Raw genomic sequence first — 19,166 nt, forward strand, 5'->3', positions numbered from 1 at the left:
CAACACGTCAGAGACTGCATGCGTCCTGCTTCCTTGGCACCATGCTGCTGCAGCAAGACGCAATCAGTGCTCTGTCTGTGGAGGCGAGGGTGACTGACAGGTGTCTGCGCAGGAAGCAGCCAGGACGTTTAGACACGACACGGGGAGAGAATGAGGCCCGGCGATGAGCGATGTCTCTCTGTCTCTGGCGCCGAGGGACGTGGCGTGTCCGAGGGGATGCGTGCCTCCGTGGGATGAGCACGTCCACGTGCACGCTTTCTGAGTCCGATAGAATCGTTGTGATGAGCACAGAATGTCCCGCTGGGAGCTTCTGAGAAGGCCGTGTGCATGGACATGGAGGACGTCAGCGCGTGTTGCTGGACGTCTGTAAAGACTGTCCAGGTGGGCGAAACGAATGAATGCCTCTGTGGAAACGTCCCACTGGACCGGACACTCGCATGCTGAGAAAGGTTGGAAGTAGCAGGACAGCAGTGGCCTGCTGGAGGATGAGCTGCTGTGCTGGGCAGCGACGCTGACCTCTCGCCGGGGGTTAACGCCAGGTAATTGAAAACTGGTCCACACGTGTGACCGCGGTTTGCTGGGTTCACTGGCCACTTATCTGCCGGTTTAGCTGATAGTACTGTAGAAGAGCTGACTGGGCTCTTTGTACAGCGTGCCACCTTCAGAGGTTGTGCTGCGGCGCACAAGTTTGCAGTCAATGCTCCCAACACAGGACTTAACCATCAGCGCGCCAGTAAACCCAGTCTGCCATGCGCGCCGCAGCCTGATCCCAGCAGCAGTCATTGTGTTTATCCATCCACACAGAAACAGACAGAGACCAAGCTATGCAACAGCTGCGTAGTCTTTCTCATAGATTTAAGGCTCAAGCTGCTCCAGCTATTAGGTAGCTTATATTGTGCTGCATTGAGCAACCCAGAAGGAGGGACTTCTTATTGGACAACATAGTGGCCAGTTTTGTTTTGTAATATCCTGATTATTTTTCTCTCCTCCCGTTGGTGGTGCTTGGCGGTATCTATCTACGGGTGCATTGACCCTTCCCACCGGCTCCGAGGGCTCTTGTCTGATCTGTGGTGTGATCGTGGATAGTGGAGAAGGACAGACTCACAAACACTGGATGCTACGTTTCCCTTAGAGCGACCCGACAGCAGAGGAAACAAAAAGCTCCTGCAGAGCCTCAGAAGAACGCCTCAACTAGTAAATGCACTCTGTGTGCTGCCCTTTAAATGATGCACTGTGTGCTATTAATGTCTTTGAAACTAAGAAGTTGAGATGTGCCAGTAATGAAATATGAAGATTGAACTAAATATCACGCTGACCTGTTGAGTTTAATCTCCATATGTGTGTTTTACAGGAGAGGAGAAACAGTGAGTCATAAGCAGAGTCCTTCTATATCTATATATATATATATAATAGATGAAGCTAAAATAAAACATTCATTCATGAATGTTAATTAATTAATACTCATCCTACTACTCAATACTTGTCATGTTAATATGAAAGACAAACCGTAGTGAATTATCAATATGTGCCTGCAATATTTAGGAAAATGATGAGACCAATTCAACTAATAACTATTATAATATTAGACGGTACAGGGCTTTAAGAACTGGTGTTTATAATACAGGCTGCTGTAGTAATACAACTCCGATGCAGATTAGAAAATAGGTGTCGTGGGGGAATGTTTTGCTCGCTGAGAGCAGAAAGTCATTGCTTGAAAGGCTGTAAACAGCATCTGTGTGTTCAGAGTGTGTGGGAAGAGCACAATGAGCTCCAAGGTGAAGGGATTGTGGTGGGGGGCACAAAGGGAAAAAATAAAACGAAGGAGCAACAGGAAAAAAAGAAGTGGGGGTGAACGGCACACAAGTAGAACAAAGACACATAATGGGATTGATTGATACATTTTAATATGTATTATTTAGGCATCAATGAATAATTCCAGACCAAGATCAAAAGGTCTTCTGGAAATAATTACCTAATTTAGCACTCATCACATGGATTTCTGTAAAGCTGAATGTTCCACATAAAAAAGGCTAACAGCCATTTATTACTGACAGCTTTGGTCTGAATAAATGAATGAATGGCTAAAGACGGCTCCCTTTATCGTCCTGGTAGCGTAATGTTGGCTAAGGACGGCCACTGCATCTGTTTCCTGTGGCGGATGAATCTACATCCGTGGCTCCGGGGTCTCCGTTATACCCACTGTGAATGCAGGGTCCCCCTGCACACAGGGACGGTGTGGAACCACAACAAGCCTTCTTTCTCCATGATTTGGACGTCCGCAGGCGCTTTCAAAGTCAACATCTAATGCTGACTTATGGAAAGGGTTCATAAAGAGCTGAAAATGTCAACCGGAGAGCCTCAAACACTCTCGAACACACTGCAGATTCATATTGGAAGACATCTAAACTATGAAGGAAAACATATGGAAACTAGAAAATGCATTGGACAAATAAAGAAACGGCAAAAAATACAGACATGAAAAAAAAGAGGAAGAAAATTGAGCAATAAGGAAATACTGTAATGTAAAATGTAAAAAGAAAGAAAAAAGACTAAAGTCATTAAACTGCATAAACTACTAGTTTTAATGTAGAACTAATCGCTTGACAACCAGTGAATAAAATATTTTTGTTGGACAGAAATGACAGTATTGCAAAGAGGTGAGATGAAAACCCCTCAAGCGATAACGTTACTCTGAGCTGTGCCATACGAAGAAAAGCATAAAAATCCTCTAATATCTGGGATATGAAGCAGCATTCAACAATTATGAGGTAAACCAAAAAAGTATTAAACAAACATAATGTCATATGTAGGGCTGCAAAGAAACCATGTTAATCTATGCAATTAAAGTGGCCGAGATTAATACGATAAAACATTTTAACACAGTTAGCGCAACTTTGTTTACTTCTGGTGTGTGTTGCGTGGCCTTAACTGCCCGGAGACGTTGCAACATATAACTTATGCACTTAGATAAACGTGTCAGCTAAATGACATGTAATATAAAATGCAAACCATTGGGATTTCTAGCCCTTTTGAAACACGATGACAAACCCACCGCCACTTAAAACAAGTAAATCCAGCAGTTATGATTGTAAGCACTTCGTTCAGGATGGTATCACTGCTCTGAGCACACATTATGAAGTATAAATGACCGGATTTTGACACTGCTTTACGCTCTAACATTGCAATCCCACTCACTTCCTCGCGAGATACACACAGTATAAACGTAGAAACCGTCTCTTCCAGTTTTCAAAAACTTTAACTATGAATACAAGGCAGCCGTTGGAGGTATGCCTATGCCCTTTTGGCAGAATAAAGTCAAGACTTTTTCTTACGTTTGAAGCTTTAAATCATTTGTCTATGTTGAAGTATAGCGAGGCAGTGGGGTTGCAAATCTTTGTTTTTGAAACTCCGTTCCACTGAATGGAGCTCTTTGGCTTGGTTATTGGGGATTTGGGGGAAAACGGTCAGTCATTTATCTTTGAGAAGTCATAGCACACAATGGAGTCCAGATGAAGTTAGATTAAGTTGTGAGACATGTGCGAGCAACGCTGCGGGAGGAGTAGCGTGCCAAACCTTTGTACGGAAGGAGAATAATAGAGAAGAAGCCCGATGGATCATAGAGAGTTTGGCTCTGCTTTGCAGGCCACACTCAACAAACACAAGGACTGTGCAAATGAATTCCTCCACCTGTCAAACAGAAGGGGGTGAGTGGCAAACTGACCACTTTAGGACTGCTAGGCTAAGCTAGCTGCTAGGGTACCTCCTTCTCACCATCTACCCTCCACTGAGTCCCTAAAAGACAGAGTTGAGGGCAAAGCGCACGAGGACAACAGGAAGAGTCGCTAGTTCAACATGTTCCACCCGGTGGAATTCTGCCACCATTCTGCCTCCATGTGGAGTGATTACTCAGGACTTGTAAGATTTAGTCTGAAGACTAATCGCGATTAATGTATTTCAAAATGTGCGATTAATTAGTTGTTTTTTTTTAAATCTATTGACAGGCCTTGTTTTATATTTTCAATCTTTTACTTTGATGGCAGCTTCACAAGGTGGTCACCTTGAATGGTTCTCCATTAACAGGTGTGTCCGGTCAGGATTGCGCTGTGGAATGTCTTGCCTTCTTATTGTGTTTGAGACCATCGGTTGTGTTGTGCAGAGGCAGGGTTGGTGCACTGTTCTATTCAGTGAAATTCTCATCCACATTATGGCGAGAAGCAGCCAACTAAGCAAAGAGAAACGACAGTCCATCATTATTCTAAGGCAGGGAGGTCAGGTAATCCGGAAACTTTCAACGACTTTGACTGTTTCCTTAAGTGCAGTCTTGCAGTCAAACACTCCGCCCAGGACAGGAAGACGTGCCGAGGGTAAATAAATGCTGCCAAGGATAAATTCATTTGTTATCAGCCCCTGAAGCCTCCGATTAGAGCCACTCAGCAGAGTTCTAGCAGACACATCTCACCATCACCTGTTCAGAGGAGAGAGCGCGTGAATCAGGCTGCTTTGGAAGACGCAGATACGCTGAGCGGATGGATTCTAGTGAGGTTCCCCCCCGTGAAGCATGGAGGAGGAGGTGTGATGGTGTGGGGAGGCTTTGCTGGTGACACGGTTGGGGCTTTATTCAAACTTCGAAGCACACTTGACCAAGTCAAGTCAAGTCATTTTTTTTTGTATAGCCCAAAATCGCAAATTACAAATTTGCCTCAGAGGGCTTTACAGTCTGTACACATACAACATCCTCTGCCCCGAAACCCTCCATCGGCACAGGAAAAACTCCCCAAAAAATGAAAAAAACCCTTACAAGAGGGAAAAAAGGGAAGAAACCTTAGGTTACCAGCATTCTGCAGCGACATTTTGTTCTCAGTAGGACCCGCATTTATATTTCAACAGGACCCCAAACACACCTCCAGGCTGGATTCAAATTGTCAAATTCAACCTCCTACAGTCTATTCCTGACCACCTTTCCTTGACCTCTGTGCGAAACGTCATGGGGTCAAGATGGTTCAGGTGAATTCATGCGCGCTTAGGAAAAGAACGCAGCCTTTAGGGAATCTGACCCAACTCGCACTAGGAGACGCATGTTCTCCAGAGATGGACTACAAGGAAGCATCTCGGAGCGTCTTCATGTGTTGTTACAGAGCTGAGCCATGCAGACAGGTTTACTTTATTAACAAGTTAACGGTTATTTACATCAGGTTTCACCAGTCTTTTTTTGCCCCACGTTTTCACGTTAGACAATGTTTTGCCTACCAGTCTGTGGAGGTGTGGTGTAATTAGTAGTGAGCATAACATGTGGGACTATTCCTCCTGCTAGTAATTCTATCTACATGTGACTGGGGCAGAAAGCAGCGTGCCTTTGTGGGAGAATTAGTAAACGGCTCATACTCCAACCTGCCCCCCCCCCCCCCCCCCCAGCTCCTTCATCTCCCCCGTCTCATTATTGCCACACCTGACAGGCTGCTGTAATTGATTGTGCTGGTGGAATTACTCCGACTGCCTCTGATGCGCAAGGTGCTAAGGTTCACGTCTTCAGACACATTAATATGAAAATCCCAGTAAGCTAAATGATATTTGTCCCCCTTTTTATGCAGATGTTGAAGAAGCAAGCCAGTTATCACTTTGATGTTTCACTTGGAGGAGCTTTGGTTTAAACCACATGGTCTGCCACCAATGATGCGCTGCCCCCTTTGTCACAGAGGCCTTTCCCGTGGCTCTGTTGTGGGGCTTCTTCTTGTTGGTGTGGTATTTATGGAGCTCCCATATGGTTTTTGTTGTGATATATTTTCAATGCCCACAGAAGGACTAATGGGCACTTTACCAGGTGGTTCTGTTCTCCTCTCACCACTGATCTCATGTATATGTAATCCAGGGAGTAAACTGCATTCGGTGGAGATCAGCTTGCTGTTTTGGTGCTTCGGCCTGTGATATCTGGTCTCATCAGCCTTGTTTGCAGCTCCTGGTTCACTATTTCCAGCTGTTCAGAGGCTCCGATAAACCGGTGAATGTTGTTTCCCCCAGAACTTTATTATATGACGACACGTATGATTCTCTTCATGCGGCTTCAGGATACAGAACCTGTTCATGTTTTCGGGTCCACAAATGTTGTCTGCTTACTCCTGATGTTTTAAACTCTGCACCCTTCCCATCAGCATTTGTCAATACTATGAGTAGTATTGTAAAGAAGAGTACTGTTTGGTGGTGGAATTGACCGTGTCAGTGTTTGTTTTGCAGAAACGGTGTGACCCACCACTGACAGGGTTTCTCTGGTGTAATAGATGGTTAGAGAAAACAGTCCTTTATTGGTGCCAATGGGAAATTCTGTTCTTTCAGCAGCCAAGAGAAGCCACACAGGACTTCAGAGGTCACCACAGCGTTTGCGTTTAACATTGTGCTCCATTAATTACGTAGTCTTCAGCTCAATAACTATCGTCCTTGGGGTAATTGTGAATTCAGCTGTTAATCACAGTGACCGTAACATTTCGGGGAGTCAGACTTTGTTGAAACAATGCAATGAGGCAGTTAAAGTTGTCGTCAGGGCATAGAAAGCATAGAAAACTGTGCAGAGGCTCTGCCTCCCTGTAGGGGGACGGGGGGGGCATCTGCAGTACGAGGTTCAGTGCAGGCTGGCAGGCGCTGGTTACATCTTATCTCGATGGGTTTGACAGGTACTGCATCACATTAAAGGCCATACCAATCTTCCCTGTCACATCCAGCAGGAGGCTCACAGATAGCCCCCCCCCCCCCCCCCATCCCCAAACCCCTCCTCTCACCAGTGTTGATTTTTTATTAGGTCTCAAAGACAAAAAGAGGTAGTACATGAGTAAGATCATATACTTTGTCTCATGAGTCAACGGCCACTTTTCACAAAGTGCTTTGGTTTTTTTTATTGATTCTTCTGTTTCACTGCAAGAGGAATGTAGCACAGCATATCGTGCAGTGTTACATATTGACCAGGGCCAACATGTAAATGTATTTCCAGGGGCCCAAAGGCCCCAAATCAAAGCCCTATTCAGGAGGCTTTTATTTTCAAACTTCTGCGAATGTTGTCACATTCAATGTTACTGGTATTAACAGCGATTAGGTTAGATTACACAGCGTAATACACATGGCTACCGTCATGTGTGGGTCAGTCAGTATGCACACACAACAGTTGCCGTGCCTTTATGTGATGCAGTTGGTTCAGAAGCTGGGGAGACGCCTCCGTCTGCTAGTTGGCCCCCTTGCGGGTTCAACAGGGGTCTTTGGGAAATGAGGACAATCAACGTCCAAAAAGTCTTCAACCAAACCTTGTTAAATAATCTGTTCTCAGCACCTCTTTTGCTGTCCTGACCTCCGTGTCCCCGTGTCAGGGTCATTTCCGGGACAGATGGGCAGTAGCGCTGCTCACGCTGCCGATGGTCTGCTGTGACACGTGTTGTTCTCTGGTTAGGTGGAATCCACCCAGAGTATGATCAGGATCCTGGGACTGTCGGCAACCTTGCCCAACTACCTGGACGTGGCCGCCTTCCTGCACGTCAACCCCTACATCGGCCTCTTCTTCTTCGACAGTCGCTTCAGGCCGGTGCCCCTTGGACAGACCTTTGTTGGCATCAAATCCACTAACAAGGTAAGCAGACCAATGGATTCATGAAGATTCTTCCTGGGTTAGCATTTTAGCCACAATATTAGGGGGTTCTCTGTTAAGAAGCCGTTCCACCAAAGAACCCAGAAAGACTTCAAGGACGTTTGAAATAACGTCGTTGTGTCAACACCACACCATGTGCTTTTGGACGGTTATTATCTTGGGGGGTGCTACGTCATTGATGGTTCAAGTTATAAATCTCTGAAAGGTTTTCAGATTTCAGCACGCACACTACGCACGTTACAGCTCTTTGTGCCGGCATTTCTTTTACGCGTTCCAACTTTGCCCGTACTCAGTCAGGATGAACACTTATTGTAACTTTGTGTGCTGCTCAGATCCAGCAGCTCCGTGACATGGAGGAGGTGTGTTACAACAAAGTTCTGGAGCAGGTTAAAGCCGGTCATCAGGTAAGAGCCCCGCCGCGTGTTGGAACCCCACTAACCGAATGCAATGTGAAGAGAGAGGCTTCTATACCGTGAATTGTGTGATCCTGAACAACACGAAGAGGCCCACAGGAATGCTGGTGGAGCTCCACAAAACGCCACATATTCTTTACGACTGGTTCCATAGAAATATGTTTCTTTTTCATGATTAGGACCTCTTGCAGTAAATATCTTTTGTGAACCATTTGGAATGAACACCTGCTATCTAAAGTGTCTGCAGTGCTTATCTCCCCCAGTGTTGCCCTCCCCATCCCCAGCCTGCCCTCGTTCTGCTTCCAGTCCTCAGCCTCAGTTGGCCTATTGGATCAAAGTTGTGAATTCCGACTTAAGCGTTTAGCTGCCGCCTGCTGCAGGAGTTGAACTCCCTATTCAGCACGGTGTTATCTTGTCTGCATCATTTTATTGCCAGTGTGTGTACACACACACACACACACACACACACACACACACACTTTTTCTTACTTTTCCGCTTCTGCAGCCCATTATGTCCCTCAGAGAGTCCCGCTGAAGCCCCTCGAGAACTTGGACGCCAGCTAAAGTCTATTCCACCACTTTTCATCCCCGCGGTTGAAAGTAAACAATGGTCCAGTCCAGCTTGGAAGTGGAGGCCACAGCTCAGCTCGGGAGGCTGCGTCTTTTCTGATTATTAAATTGTCAAGAAGTGGTTGTGACATATATTAATTTCATGTGGAAGGATCTGATGGATGGAATTTCCTCTCCTCCTGGTGGAGAGCCTGCTGCCAGAGACAAGTTTAATAAGCCGAGCAGCCGGCGGTTACTGCCGACAACGCTTCCACACAGCTCAGTGATGCTGATAAAACAACTCCAATAAATAACATTTGCTGCAGCGGTCTCTCTGGACCCAGTGTGTTTGGAGCACACACACAGCTGCTTGCTGCATGTACTCATGCAATATTGTTTGGTCTAATAATAGATTTCAATAATAAAAGTTTCAAAAATGTTAGAAGAACAACACCCCCAGCTAGGCCTGCAGCGATAATCGATATATTGACTTATCGCACAATATATGAAAAGGAGCTGCGATATATTTATTTTACACACGAATGAGTGTCACCATCATTTAGTCGATCGCGCTGCCTCTGTCCTCGTCTGCTTTTCTAGTCGAAAGCAGAGGCAAAGCTCTGGCAGCGCCTACACACACACACAGACAGACAGAGCGGACACCCACAGGGGCAGGAAATGTGCATTTAGCGCTTTTTATTGCATTAATCTTGGCCACATTAATCGCATAGATTAACATGTTCATTTTGACAGCCCTTGTATTTATACTTATTGTTTTACCATAATGTATTTATGTTGTGTTGTATATTGATTGGTACATGAGTAGAACCTGATGCTGTTTCTGTTTTGTGTTTCTAAGGTGATGGTGTTTGTCCACGCTCGTAATGCCACAGTGAGAACGGCCATGGCTTTGATCGAGATGGCCAAGAACCACGGAGAAATATGCTGCTTCCAGTCAGGCCAGGGTCCAGACTACGGCCAGTGTGAGAAACAGGTAGGACCGCTTTCTAGCTCGCTGCTTAATCCCTTTATCGCACGCATGCAAACGTGTCTCAGAATAGTTTTGGCTGTTTTTAATATAAAATAGGTCACTGATAAGATTTAACAGATAGAATACGTTTTTGAAATTGGGGTTAGAGGCTTTGGGTGGGGGTTCCATCACTCCAATGGGGGTCAGCACAACAAGTCGATTGGCGTGATGCTGCTGCTGATGCTCATCAGGTGATACGTACGAGCTGCCTTTGAATGCAACAGCAGAGGAGGACACAACACTAACCAAAACAAGTGGCGTATACTGACTAATGGAACTAACTTTTTAAAATGATGTTTTATAGCTTTCTGGCTACTTGTTGGCTCTTACAGCTAAAATAATTTACTAGAATCAAGAAATGCTGCCGTAGTCCCCTGCAGGAGGGCCGTGTCTGTGATGAACTTTAAACGTAAAAAGACGAACATTTTGGAAATTTTGATCAAATCTTTGAGTGAAGTTGATTCAGGCCTTATTGTGTCCGAGCTGTATAGATCACATACCCATAGGCAGTAATTCACAACAGCACAGTCCGTACTGGCTGGAGAGCAATTGATGATGTGCAGAAGCAAGATAGCACAAAGAAAAGCAAAAGGTTACATGCAAGCATGGTGTGCCAGCAGACCATGCACCGTGCACACGAGCTAGCAGCTAGCAAGTGTTGTCAGGGTTAGCTTGCCAGAAGCAGTTGATTGTAAACTAGCCTTTAAAGTCACTGGCCACCAGGCTTCCAGTCCCACGTAGTGCCGGTGCAGCTCTCTGACACTTTTTTGCATTGTAGAATCCTCCCGTCATGTCCTACTCACTGTGTGACACCTAATAAATGAAAAGTGACAGCAGCAGAATTTAACATGGAGCTACATCTTCACGCCTGAAGTACAAACTCTGCAAATCATTTATAAAGGAAAGTCCTGGTTCTGCTGGACTTTTCATTTATTCAGACGACGTGATGTACCAACCTCTTTTCACTATTACACACACACACTGAGAGCCACACAGCCTGTGGTTATGGGAGCTGACCTGGCAACGCCCAGGAGAATAGGAAGGAGAGCACCTCATTCCCTTATTCACAGCTCAGTATTACTGACACTCTATACAAAACACTTGTGATGCATGCATGAAATCAGGACACTGCGTGTGTGTGTGTGTGTGTGTGTGTGTGTGTGTGTGTGTGTGTGTGTGTGTGTGTGTGTGTGTGTGTGTAATTAATGGTTTCTGTGCAGGGAGAGTACACAGAGGTGGAGCTACATTCTCCCTCAGAGGATGGTCAGTCAGACTCCAACTCCCATATTTAAATATGCTGCAACAGAAGGCGGAGTGATAAATTTAGTAACCTTTTCCTTCGTTCCCTGAGGCCAGCCAAGATTGATGTGCCTCTAATCTCTCCGCTATTTAAATGGGACGTGTATACAAATCAGATCACTTTCCATGCTTTCTAAAACTGGAAATGGAGACAAGAGATTATGCCGTCGGACTAACAATGGTATGCTGTGGCCTGGTTAGCGTTTGAAACCGTGTATGTCCATGAATGCACTAACTGTGCATTCCCTGTAGCCCCTCTGCTGCGTCCCAACATAATGAGCGTTATCCACTCCATTAGCCCGTCGTTGAGTGTTTGTCCGTCTGGCCTTCTCTGGTGAGGGAAGAGGCATCAGGCTGATTCAAGCCCACACAGAGATAATGCACTGCTTATTTGCACTTCGGAAATTACCCCCACATTAATATTTAAAGGTGTTTTTTACTCTCCCATATGCATATGCAGCGGAATAAAGCACCTCTAAGGTCAGTCATATAATTTGTTTATTTATCCTGCTTTGAAATCCAGAACTATATTTTTCTCTTTCCTAATGTTATTTAATTGGCTTAATCTTGGGTGGGGGGGTCAGGGGGGTTGTCGAGCCTGTCAATCAAGCTTAGATATTTTAATACACCCACTCTAATCAATTCTCGTGAAATAGAGTTTCTGGTGAATAGCCGTCGTGCCTTTTGATCACCCCTTGGTATTAAAGTGGTGTACTATGAAGGAAGCAGCGTGTGGGGGGCACGGGGGGCCGGTTGGAAGCGTCGATGTGCCCATAGTTCTCTGCTTGTATAATAATACCACGTCACACACGCTTCTCAGCACAGCATGCAGGCAGTGCTGCTAGGAGCAATGCTGCTGATTGATGACATGTGCTAAAGACTTCATTGTATGGACGGCTATAATATCTAGAATTCTATTAAGAGGTCCAGCTCATTAAAAAGACGACCGTGCGCAGAGCATGTCCAACTAATTAGAACCAGCTAATTTGTTTGATAAGATGCATAATGCTGGCCCGATCTGCTTCCACAAACATAATCAGGAAATTGTGTTGTGGAAGACAGACAATGTTTGCAGTGATTGTAGTGTCTGATTACTGAAAAGGAACTGGTAGTGCTTCCTGGGGGGGGGGGGGGGGGGCTGTGTTCATGAGTGCTGATTGGCATCGTTTAATGTTTGCCTCATACTACTGAAATGCTTAAAGAGGTAGTATTTACCCCAAAACGGGGTTACCTGAGAAACTCACACGTTGCAACAGAGACGGGGGAACCAGTGAGTAGCACAGTTACACATGGTGCCACGGATCCATCCACACACAGCAGACCCTCCGCTCAGCCACATGGACAGTTTGCCTTTCCGTTGTGTTGGAAATTCAGCCTTTGTTGGATGAACATGGATGCCCCAAATGTTGAGGACATGCCTTAGCAGAAGTGTCATACTGCCCCTACCTCTGGCTGCACATTCAAGAGAGCCTTTCACCTTCATTTCCTCCAACTCCTACAATCCAGCCAGAGATGCAACCATGTGACCGGTTGGGAGGCAGAGAGGAGCACTACTGTGGAGGCTAAGAGACACCCAGTGGTCCTGTGGGTCCATTACACACCCACCACCCACCATAGCTCATGCAGTGGTAGGAGCTGCACTGATTACTAGTACAAGTAACACCAACGCTGTGCGGTAAGAAAGATTTGTCTGTTAAAGTGTCTAACTTGAGGAGTAGTGGACGGCACAGATGTCCTCACACACCCTCGTCTTTTCTCTTTAAACGCTCCGTCTCTGCGGTTGTCAGATGTGCAGCTTTCATGTCCCTGTGTTTGAGGAGACACAGCGACGTCTGTGAGTGCCAGGCCTCCAGGGACCCACAGCAGCGCCAGCAGAGGCTCATTAATGTCTGTGTTTGCTTTCTTTGCTGCTATTTTTACAAGTCTGGTCCGCCGCCAATCCTTTCACCGCGTCAGATCCGTGACAAGCTGTCACCGTGCCAAAGCCGTCCCTCCTCCCCCAGCACGCCAACGACAACAACGAGCTGCGACTCAAAGGCTGGTGGAAAATGGGAGTGACACACATCGTGATAATAGAAACGGGGAAGAAGAGGGAGGACCTCTCCATCCAGTCTGACCATCGGGGTGTTACCCAATGTGGGATCATGGCCGTGTCTCTAATTAGTTCTTCATCAGCGCAATGGCTGAAACTACAGCACAAACAACAATGGGGCCTTTTCTCTTTTCTCATCACTGCTACGCTGCACACCTCCACAGCATCGTTGCTTATCGCTTGGATTTTGTATCTAATATTTCTGAATTCCTTCATATAAGCATAAAAAGGCCCTAGTGTCCCCCGTCCTCTTCGCAAGGCGTCCCTTCCTGTGGAGTATCTGGTTTGCTTTAAGTTTGTTTTAAGGGACAAAATACGGAAAGTGAGAATTTCTATAAATGATGACGGACTTATTCATCACGGCCGATTGACCACTTGAGCATCTGGAGCACAGAAGGTCCAGTCTTCTGCAATATGGTTAAGGGGGAAGAAGTGGATCTGCTCTATGCTGGATGTGTTCAAGTACCACATCGCTCACTGAGGTCTCCTGCAGCCTTTTTATATTTAATCTCTCTATTTATGTTGAGCTGACGACATTCTATATTTTTAATGGAAAGTTAAAAAGAATGCACGAAGCAGCATTGGACAGCAATGCATTGTGGTTTTTTTATTGCTTTTCAGAAATGTGCAAAATGTGGCACTTTATGCAAAACTACCATTAAGCTCATTTACCACTGCAGTAGAAAAATACCTCTGTTGTAAAAAAAACCATAATTATATGAAATTTGACAACGTTTTTGCGGTGTGTTTAGTGAATCTGCCCTTCAGATAGGGCTGAGAGCGAATGTTGGGAGATGGAGGCAGAGCGTGATGGAGAAGGGGAGCCGAGTGGATGTGAGTGGCGGCTCATCCTCCCACTCTCTGCAGCCGCTCTGAGCACCAAACATTATGGCTGTCAAGGGCCACTAAACGAAATCAACAATTAACCATGCTGCCTCCATTTAACAGAGTAAATGAACGCTTTTGGTGCTCCTGTGTTGGTGGGATGCTGTTCGACACACACAGACCTCTGGTATTTATTTTCCTCATTTGCGATGCGGTTCCACACTTTGAAGATGCTGTATGATAATACCGATGCTTCCACATCTCCTACAATGCTCTCTCGTCGCCTTTACACTATTGCATTGTGGATCAGGGATGAGATATGAAAGCACCCTGTGAGAATGTTCTCTTGAATAGTCGATTTGCTCTTGGTGGTGTTCACATAGAGCAGCGGTAGACGGGGAGTGGAGCTGACAGCCGGCTGTCTGTGGACGGAGTGAGCCCCCGCAGGAGGAGCAGCAGCGAGTGGCAGGGCCTAATGGGACCTGATCAGGAGCTTAGGTCACTGCCATCTCCGATACAGCCATGCTCCGGCAGACATCAGCGCTAACTCACCTTAGATTAGAGGCCGGAGGCTCGGCTGTAACACCCTGTGGCACCTCAAATCAAACCCTCAGCCGTAGCATTTCAATTACCTGCCTTCCCGGCTCCCTGGCGTCAACCGGGCCCTCAGAAGTCCCAGCAGGCCACAGTTCGCCCTGCTTTTAAGCACAGCAAAATGGCTTTTGACGGCAAAGCAAGATTGTTTTTGTCTTGTTGTGTTTTGGGGGGGATTACCATCAGAATATGTCACTGCACTAATCGTGTAGCTGAAAGTGGAAGGGCAGCACCGTGACAAATGCACTGCCACACAGCGTTTGGATGGAGGCGGGTTTATGATTTATGTGCCAGAGAATCTACATGTGGGCTTTGAAACGGTCGAGCGACGTGTCGTCAGACCCGGCCTGTGCAGGTTAAGGCTTGAGAGTGGGCCTTCATAGAGAGGAGGGACGCCATGAGTCATACATTCATACATACGTCCTCAAAGGCGATACTTCATTCACACCGATTCGGCCTGAGCTAAAGGTTCGGCTTGTAGAATCAGTCGGGCAGCACCTTTATTCCATCAGCATGCTTCAGGCGTTGCTCCATCAAAGACATGGCGCATGGAGGGCCGCCAGGGGCCGTGGCCTTGAGTCAGCACTGGTTTCTCGTGTGTGACGGTCTGATCCGATCCTCCTCAGGCCAACAGCAGTAGTCCGCGACGAGAGAGAGAGATGGTGTTTGCCTTTTCCTAAAAAAGGTAAAGGTGTGCCCTCTGCCCCTGGTCTCCATGCTCACAGGGCTCGAGGTCTAACGTCTGCGTATCCATGAGGACATCTGCTCATCTCCGGTGGCCTGTTGCTGCTCTGTGTTTCAGTGTAAACAGAAACAACCACCGCTCAGTAAGGTATCGCTGAGCAGCCGTTGGAGGAGTCGTTGACTCAACCTCTATGGCCATCTGCAGGCTTGGTGAGTGTTTTATGTAAAACAAGGGCAGCGGAGAGGCAGTTACAAGAAGATTAGTTCCATAGAATGTCTGGTTGGGCCTCGCTGGTACTGGGTTGTGTCTTTAGTTTGCAGCAATCACTGCAGCATTGTCAGTACTCTCAGAAGAACAGCACCCGGCCCCCCTCCAGGCTGCCAGCCCCGATGTCCCGGCTCGCCCACCACCGGGCCCTCCTGCAGCGACACACACATTCCTTTGCATCACCCAGTTGTTTTGGGAATAAACGACGCTCTGTTAGCTTTACAAACAGTGGCTAGCTACTCTGATGATGTGACGCCCCCCACAGTGAAGCATGAGTCATCACACATTGGAAAACAAAAGACACGAATAAGCATTTCCTTTTTTATATTTGACATACAACTAGAGGTGGACCAACAATTAAGAGAGAAACAAGATTGCACCTGCGTATTATTTTGGTAGGAAAGTAGTTCTTTGGCTACAATATTAATAATAATAATGATGATAATGCATTTCATTTATTTAGCGCTTTTCCAAATGCTTCAAGTCACTTTACAGAACATTTAAAAATATCCTAACAGCTAAGCAATAAATAAAATAAAACCAAAGCAAGCAAATAGAGAACACACACACAGTCATACATTAAAAGCAGTTCTGGGGAGGGGGGGGTTTGAATGTCAGTGCAGTCTTGTGAGTTTGGGGAGAGCGTTCCAGAGAGGAGGGGGCAGCCATGGAGAAGGCTGTCACCCGGTGTCCGCTTGGTCCTGTGGGGGGTGGATAGGAGGTTGGCATCAGAGGAGCGGAGCTGACGGGATGGAAGGTGGTGGTGGAGCAGGTGGTGAGGTGGGAGGAGCCCTGGTCATGGAGGGCTTCGTCAGTGAGGAGAAGGGGTTTGCATTGGATCCGCTGTGTGGGAGCCGGTGGAGTTTCCGGAGAACGGGGGGGGCACCTGGTCACGGGAGCGGGAGTGGGTGAGCAGTCGAGCAGCAGACTTTGGGATGTACTGGAGTTCATTTAGGATCCTGGATGATGTGCCATGATGCTGTTGCAGTAATCTATTCTAGAGGTGATGGAGGCATGGGTCTGCAGCAGGAGACGGCTGTTTGTTGGGTGGAAAAGGCAGTTAGTGATTTGTTTGACGTGGTGTTGGAAGGAGAGGTTGCGGGTGTGTAGGGAGGGAGACAGAGTGGAGTTGTGATGGTGAGGCAGAAGTTTTGACTGGTTTTGTTGAGAGAATTTGGACCGATGATCAGGTTGGATTTATCACTGTTGGGTTTTAGACAATTGGTTTGCATCCATGATTTAATGAGGCAGTGGAGCGGAGCGAGAAGCACAGACATACGGTTAATATTGCCTTTCACTAGCAGCAGCTTCTCCTGTAGAAATCATTTCAGAACAAGGCTAATGCCATTTGGTCTTTCACATTGTTTGCACATTATGCAAGAAAATATGATTATGGAAGAACTGAGAAGAACTCGGTAGGTGACCTAAAGTCTCACGGTTCGCATGCAGGTCCAAATGAGCCAACGCTGTGAGGCAGACCAGTACCAGGCTTTCTGCTTGCGGGTCGGGAGAGCTCTGACCTCGATTAGCTGCCCAGAGACAGGGATAAAGTGTGTGTGTGTGTGTGTGAGCGGCAGACACTGACCCTAATAAGCAGGAGTCCTCTCGTGTGTGTTAGTCCAGCAGGATATTTTCCTACTCACATTCCTTTGAGTCCTCTGTCTCCTCTTTTTGGACTGACCCCTTTGACCTTCTCCTTCAGATCCAGCGCTCCAGAAATAAGCAGATGAAGGAGATGTTCCCAGAAGGCTTTGGGATCCATCATGCTGGTATGCTGCGGTCTGACCGCAGCCTGATGGAGAGCATGTTCTCCAAGGGCCACCTCAAGGTGCTGGTCTGTACTGCCACCCTCGCCTGGGGAGTCAACCTGCCGGCCCATGCAGTCATCATCAAGGTTTATTTGTCTTTCTTTGTTCAGTCAGTTGTCTTGGTTTCTATTTTGCTGTTGTCTTTTCTTGCTTCTAATTCCGCTGCCCTGAGGCCTCACACCTACAGGGACCCCTAAGGCTCCAATTACTTCCACCTCGTTCATTGCTCAGACGTTTGCTAACAAACCCCACTGAAGCAAAATCTGCACTTCATAGTCGAGGCCCTTAAAGCTGCTCTTTTGTTTTCAGTCACAAACCCAATTCCATTTCTTTCTGCTGAAGACATGAATCTTTAAAAACAACTCGTGAATATCCGGCTGGCTTCAACAAGCGCTGTTGAAAAAGGAATCACTCGTATTTGTGTGTGTGTGCGGGAGTGAATAAGGATGAAGGAGAATAAATGTGTGTCTTTTGATAGTAATGAAAGAAGTCATCCATGGCTTTGATTCACACACAGTGCTTTTCAGTAGGAGTCATTCATTGTAGATGTGGTTCTCTAAAGTAAGTACATTCCCAAAGATACCCTTTAACTGATTATAAAAGCAATACGCTATGTGAGGCTGTACTTTATCGTCCAATAATGTAACAGTTCGGGGGCGTTGTTTGGCCCGACCCTCGAACAGTTACATTATTGAAGATAAAGTACAGCCTCAAGTACCTTATTGCTTTTATAATACGGTTACCAGTGAAATTATAATTAGTAAGTAAATAGCTGCCATTCAGCACAAAATAGTATTAGCCACCAAACGTTGTTTATCGCATTTCAGTAGTCTGGAGAACAAATAGTCCCCGTACGTGCGTGTAAACAGTATTGGGTCCTGCATCTCATTCATTCACATCGCTGATGACGTCCGCCTTAAATGTCCGGTTGCGAAAGCTCGCATTGCATAATCTTTAAATACCCCTGAATACTGAACATGTGTAAACTGTACTGGCACCACATCTCTTGTGTGTAACAGGGCACTCAGATCTACGATGCCAAGCGCGGGGCCCTGGTGGACCTGGGCATCCTGGACGTCATGCAGATCTTTGGGCGCGCCGGTCGCCCCCAGTTCGACAAGTACGGGGAGGGCACCATCATCACCACCCACGACAAGCTGAGCCACTACTTGACCCTGCTCACCCAGCAGAACCCCATCGAGAGCCAGTTCCTGGACAGCCTGGCCGACAACCTCAACGCCGAGGTCCGTCTCCATCCGCCCTGTCTGCATCTTTCCTTTAATTCATTTCCCCCAAAATCACCTTTTTCACCTTTCTGTACTATTCTCCATTTATTCGTTAATTTTAAAGACTGAATCTAGTTTTTTGCAGTCAGCGTATGGAACCTGCTCTGTAAGGTTCTCTCCACACAAATTATTGCTATGCAATATATATTTAGTATTTTTTTGCCCAAAACAACTGCTGTTAAAAAGTGAAGCTCCAATGTTTTGTGGTAGTCCGTTTACTTGAAATTAATGAAAATGTTCTTGTAGTAGAAAAAATGCCCCTTAGATATCATGCAAATAGTTGATTACATGTTGTGATGAAACATCACAGTATATATCTTTTTGATGTAAGCTGGGCCACAAAGGAGAGACACATCTGTTTCTTTTGTGTCCAGTTGAATGCCTGTTTGCGCTGAGAGGCTCTTTACTGCACTGTGGTCAAAGCATGTTGCGTTTGTATTTTGAGATGTTGTTTGAAAAAGCAGATGGGGCCCAAAATGGGCTGTGTGTGTCCTGTAGTGTCCACTAGAGGGGGCCAGAGACCACTGCTGTTGGTGGCTGTGTGAGTCCCCTCTCTTCTCTCTCCCCTCTTCAGATTGCTCTGGGGACTGTCACCAACGTGGATGAGGCAGTGAAGTGGCTCAGCTATACTTACCTCTATGTTCGCATGAGGGCCAACCCACTGGCTTACGGCATCAACCACAGGGCCTATCAGGTT

General features: G+C 46.5%; 1 protein-coding gene across 3 annotated transcripts in view; it reads left to right on the forward strand.

The window, feature by feature from the left end:
- The window catches only part of ascc3 (activating signal cointegrator 1 complex subunit 3), a 98,718-nt gene that overhangs the window by 55,464 nt on the left and 24,088 nt on the right, over positions 1-19,166 (forward strand). For all 3 annotated transcript variants that reach the window (XM_078094110.1, XM_040165080.2, XM_078094111.1), the window contains 6 exons: positions 7,427-7,603; positions 7,954-8,025; positions 9,443-9,577; positions 17,078-17,269; positions 18,203-18,427; positions 19,044-19,163. In XM_078094110.1, the coding sequence (XP_077950236.1) occupies positions 7,427-7,603; positions 7,954-8,025; positions 9,443-9,577; positions 17,078-17,269; positions 18,203-18,427; positions 19,044-19,163 (921 nt within the window). The remainder of the gene's footprint in view (positions 1-7,426; positions 7,604-7,953; positions 8,026-9,442; positions 9,578-17,077; positions 17,270-18,202; positions 18,428-19,043; positions 19,164-19,166) is intronic.

Source organism: Gasterosteus aculeatus, chromosome 20, assembly GCF_964276395.1.
Source record: "Gasterosteus aculeatus chromosome 20, fGasAcu3.hap1.1, whole genome shotgun sequence".
NCBI classification, from domain to species: domain Eukaryota; kingdom Metazoa; phylum Chordata; class Actinopteri; order Perciformes; family Gasterosteidae; genus Gasterosteus; species Gasterosteus aculeatus.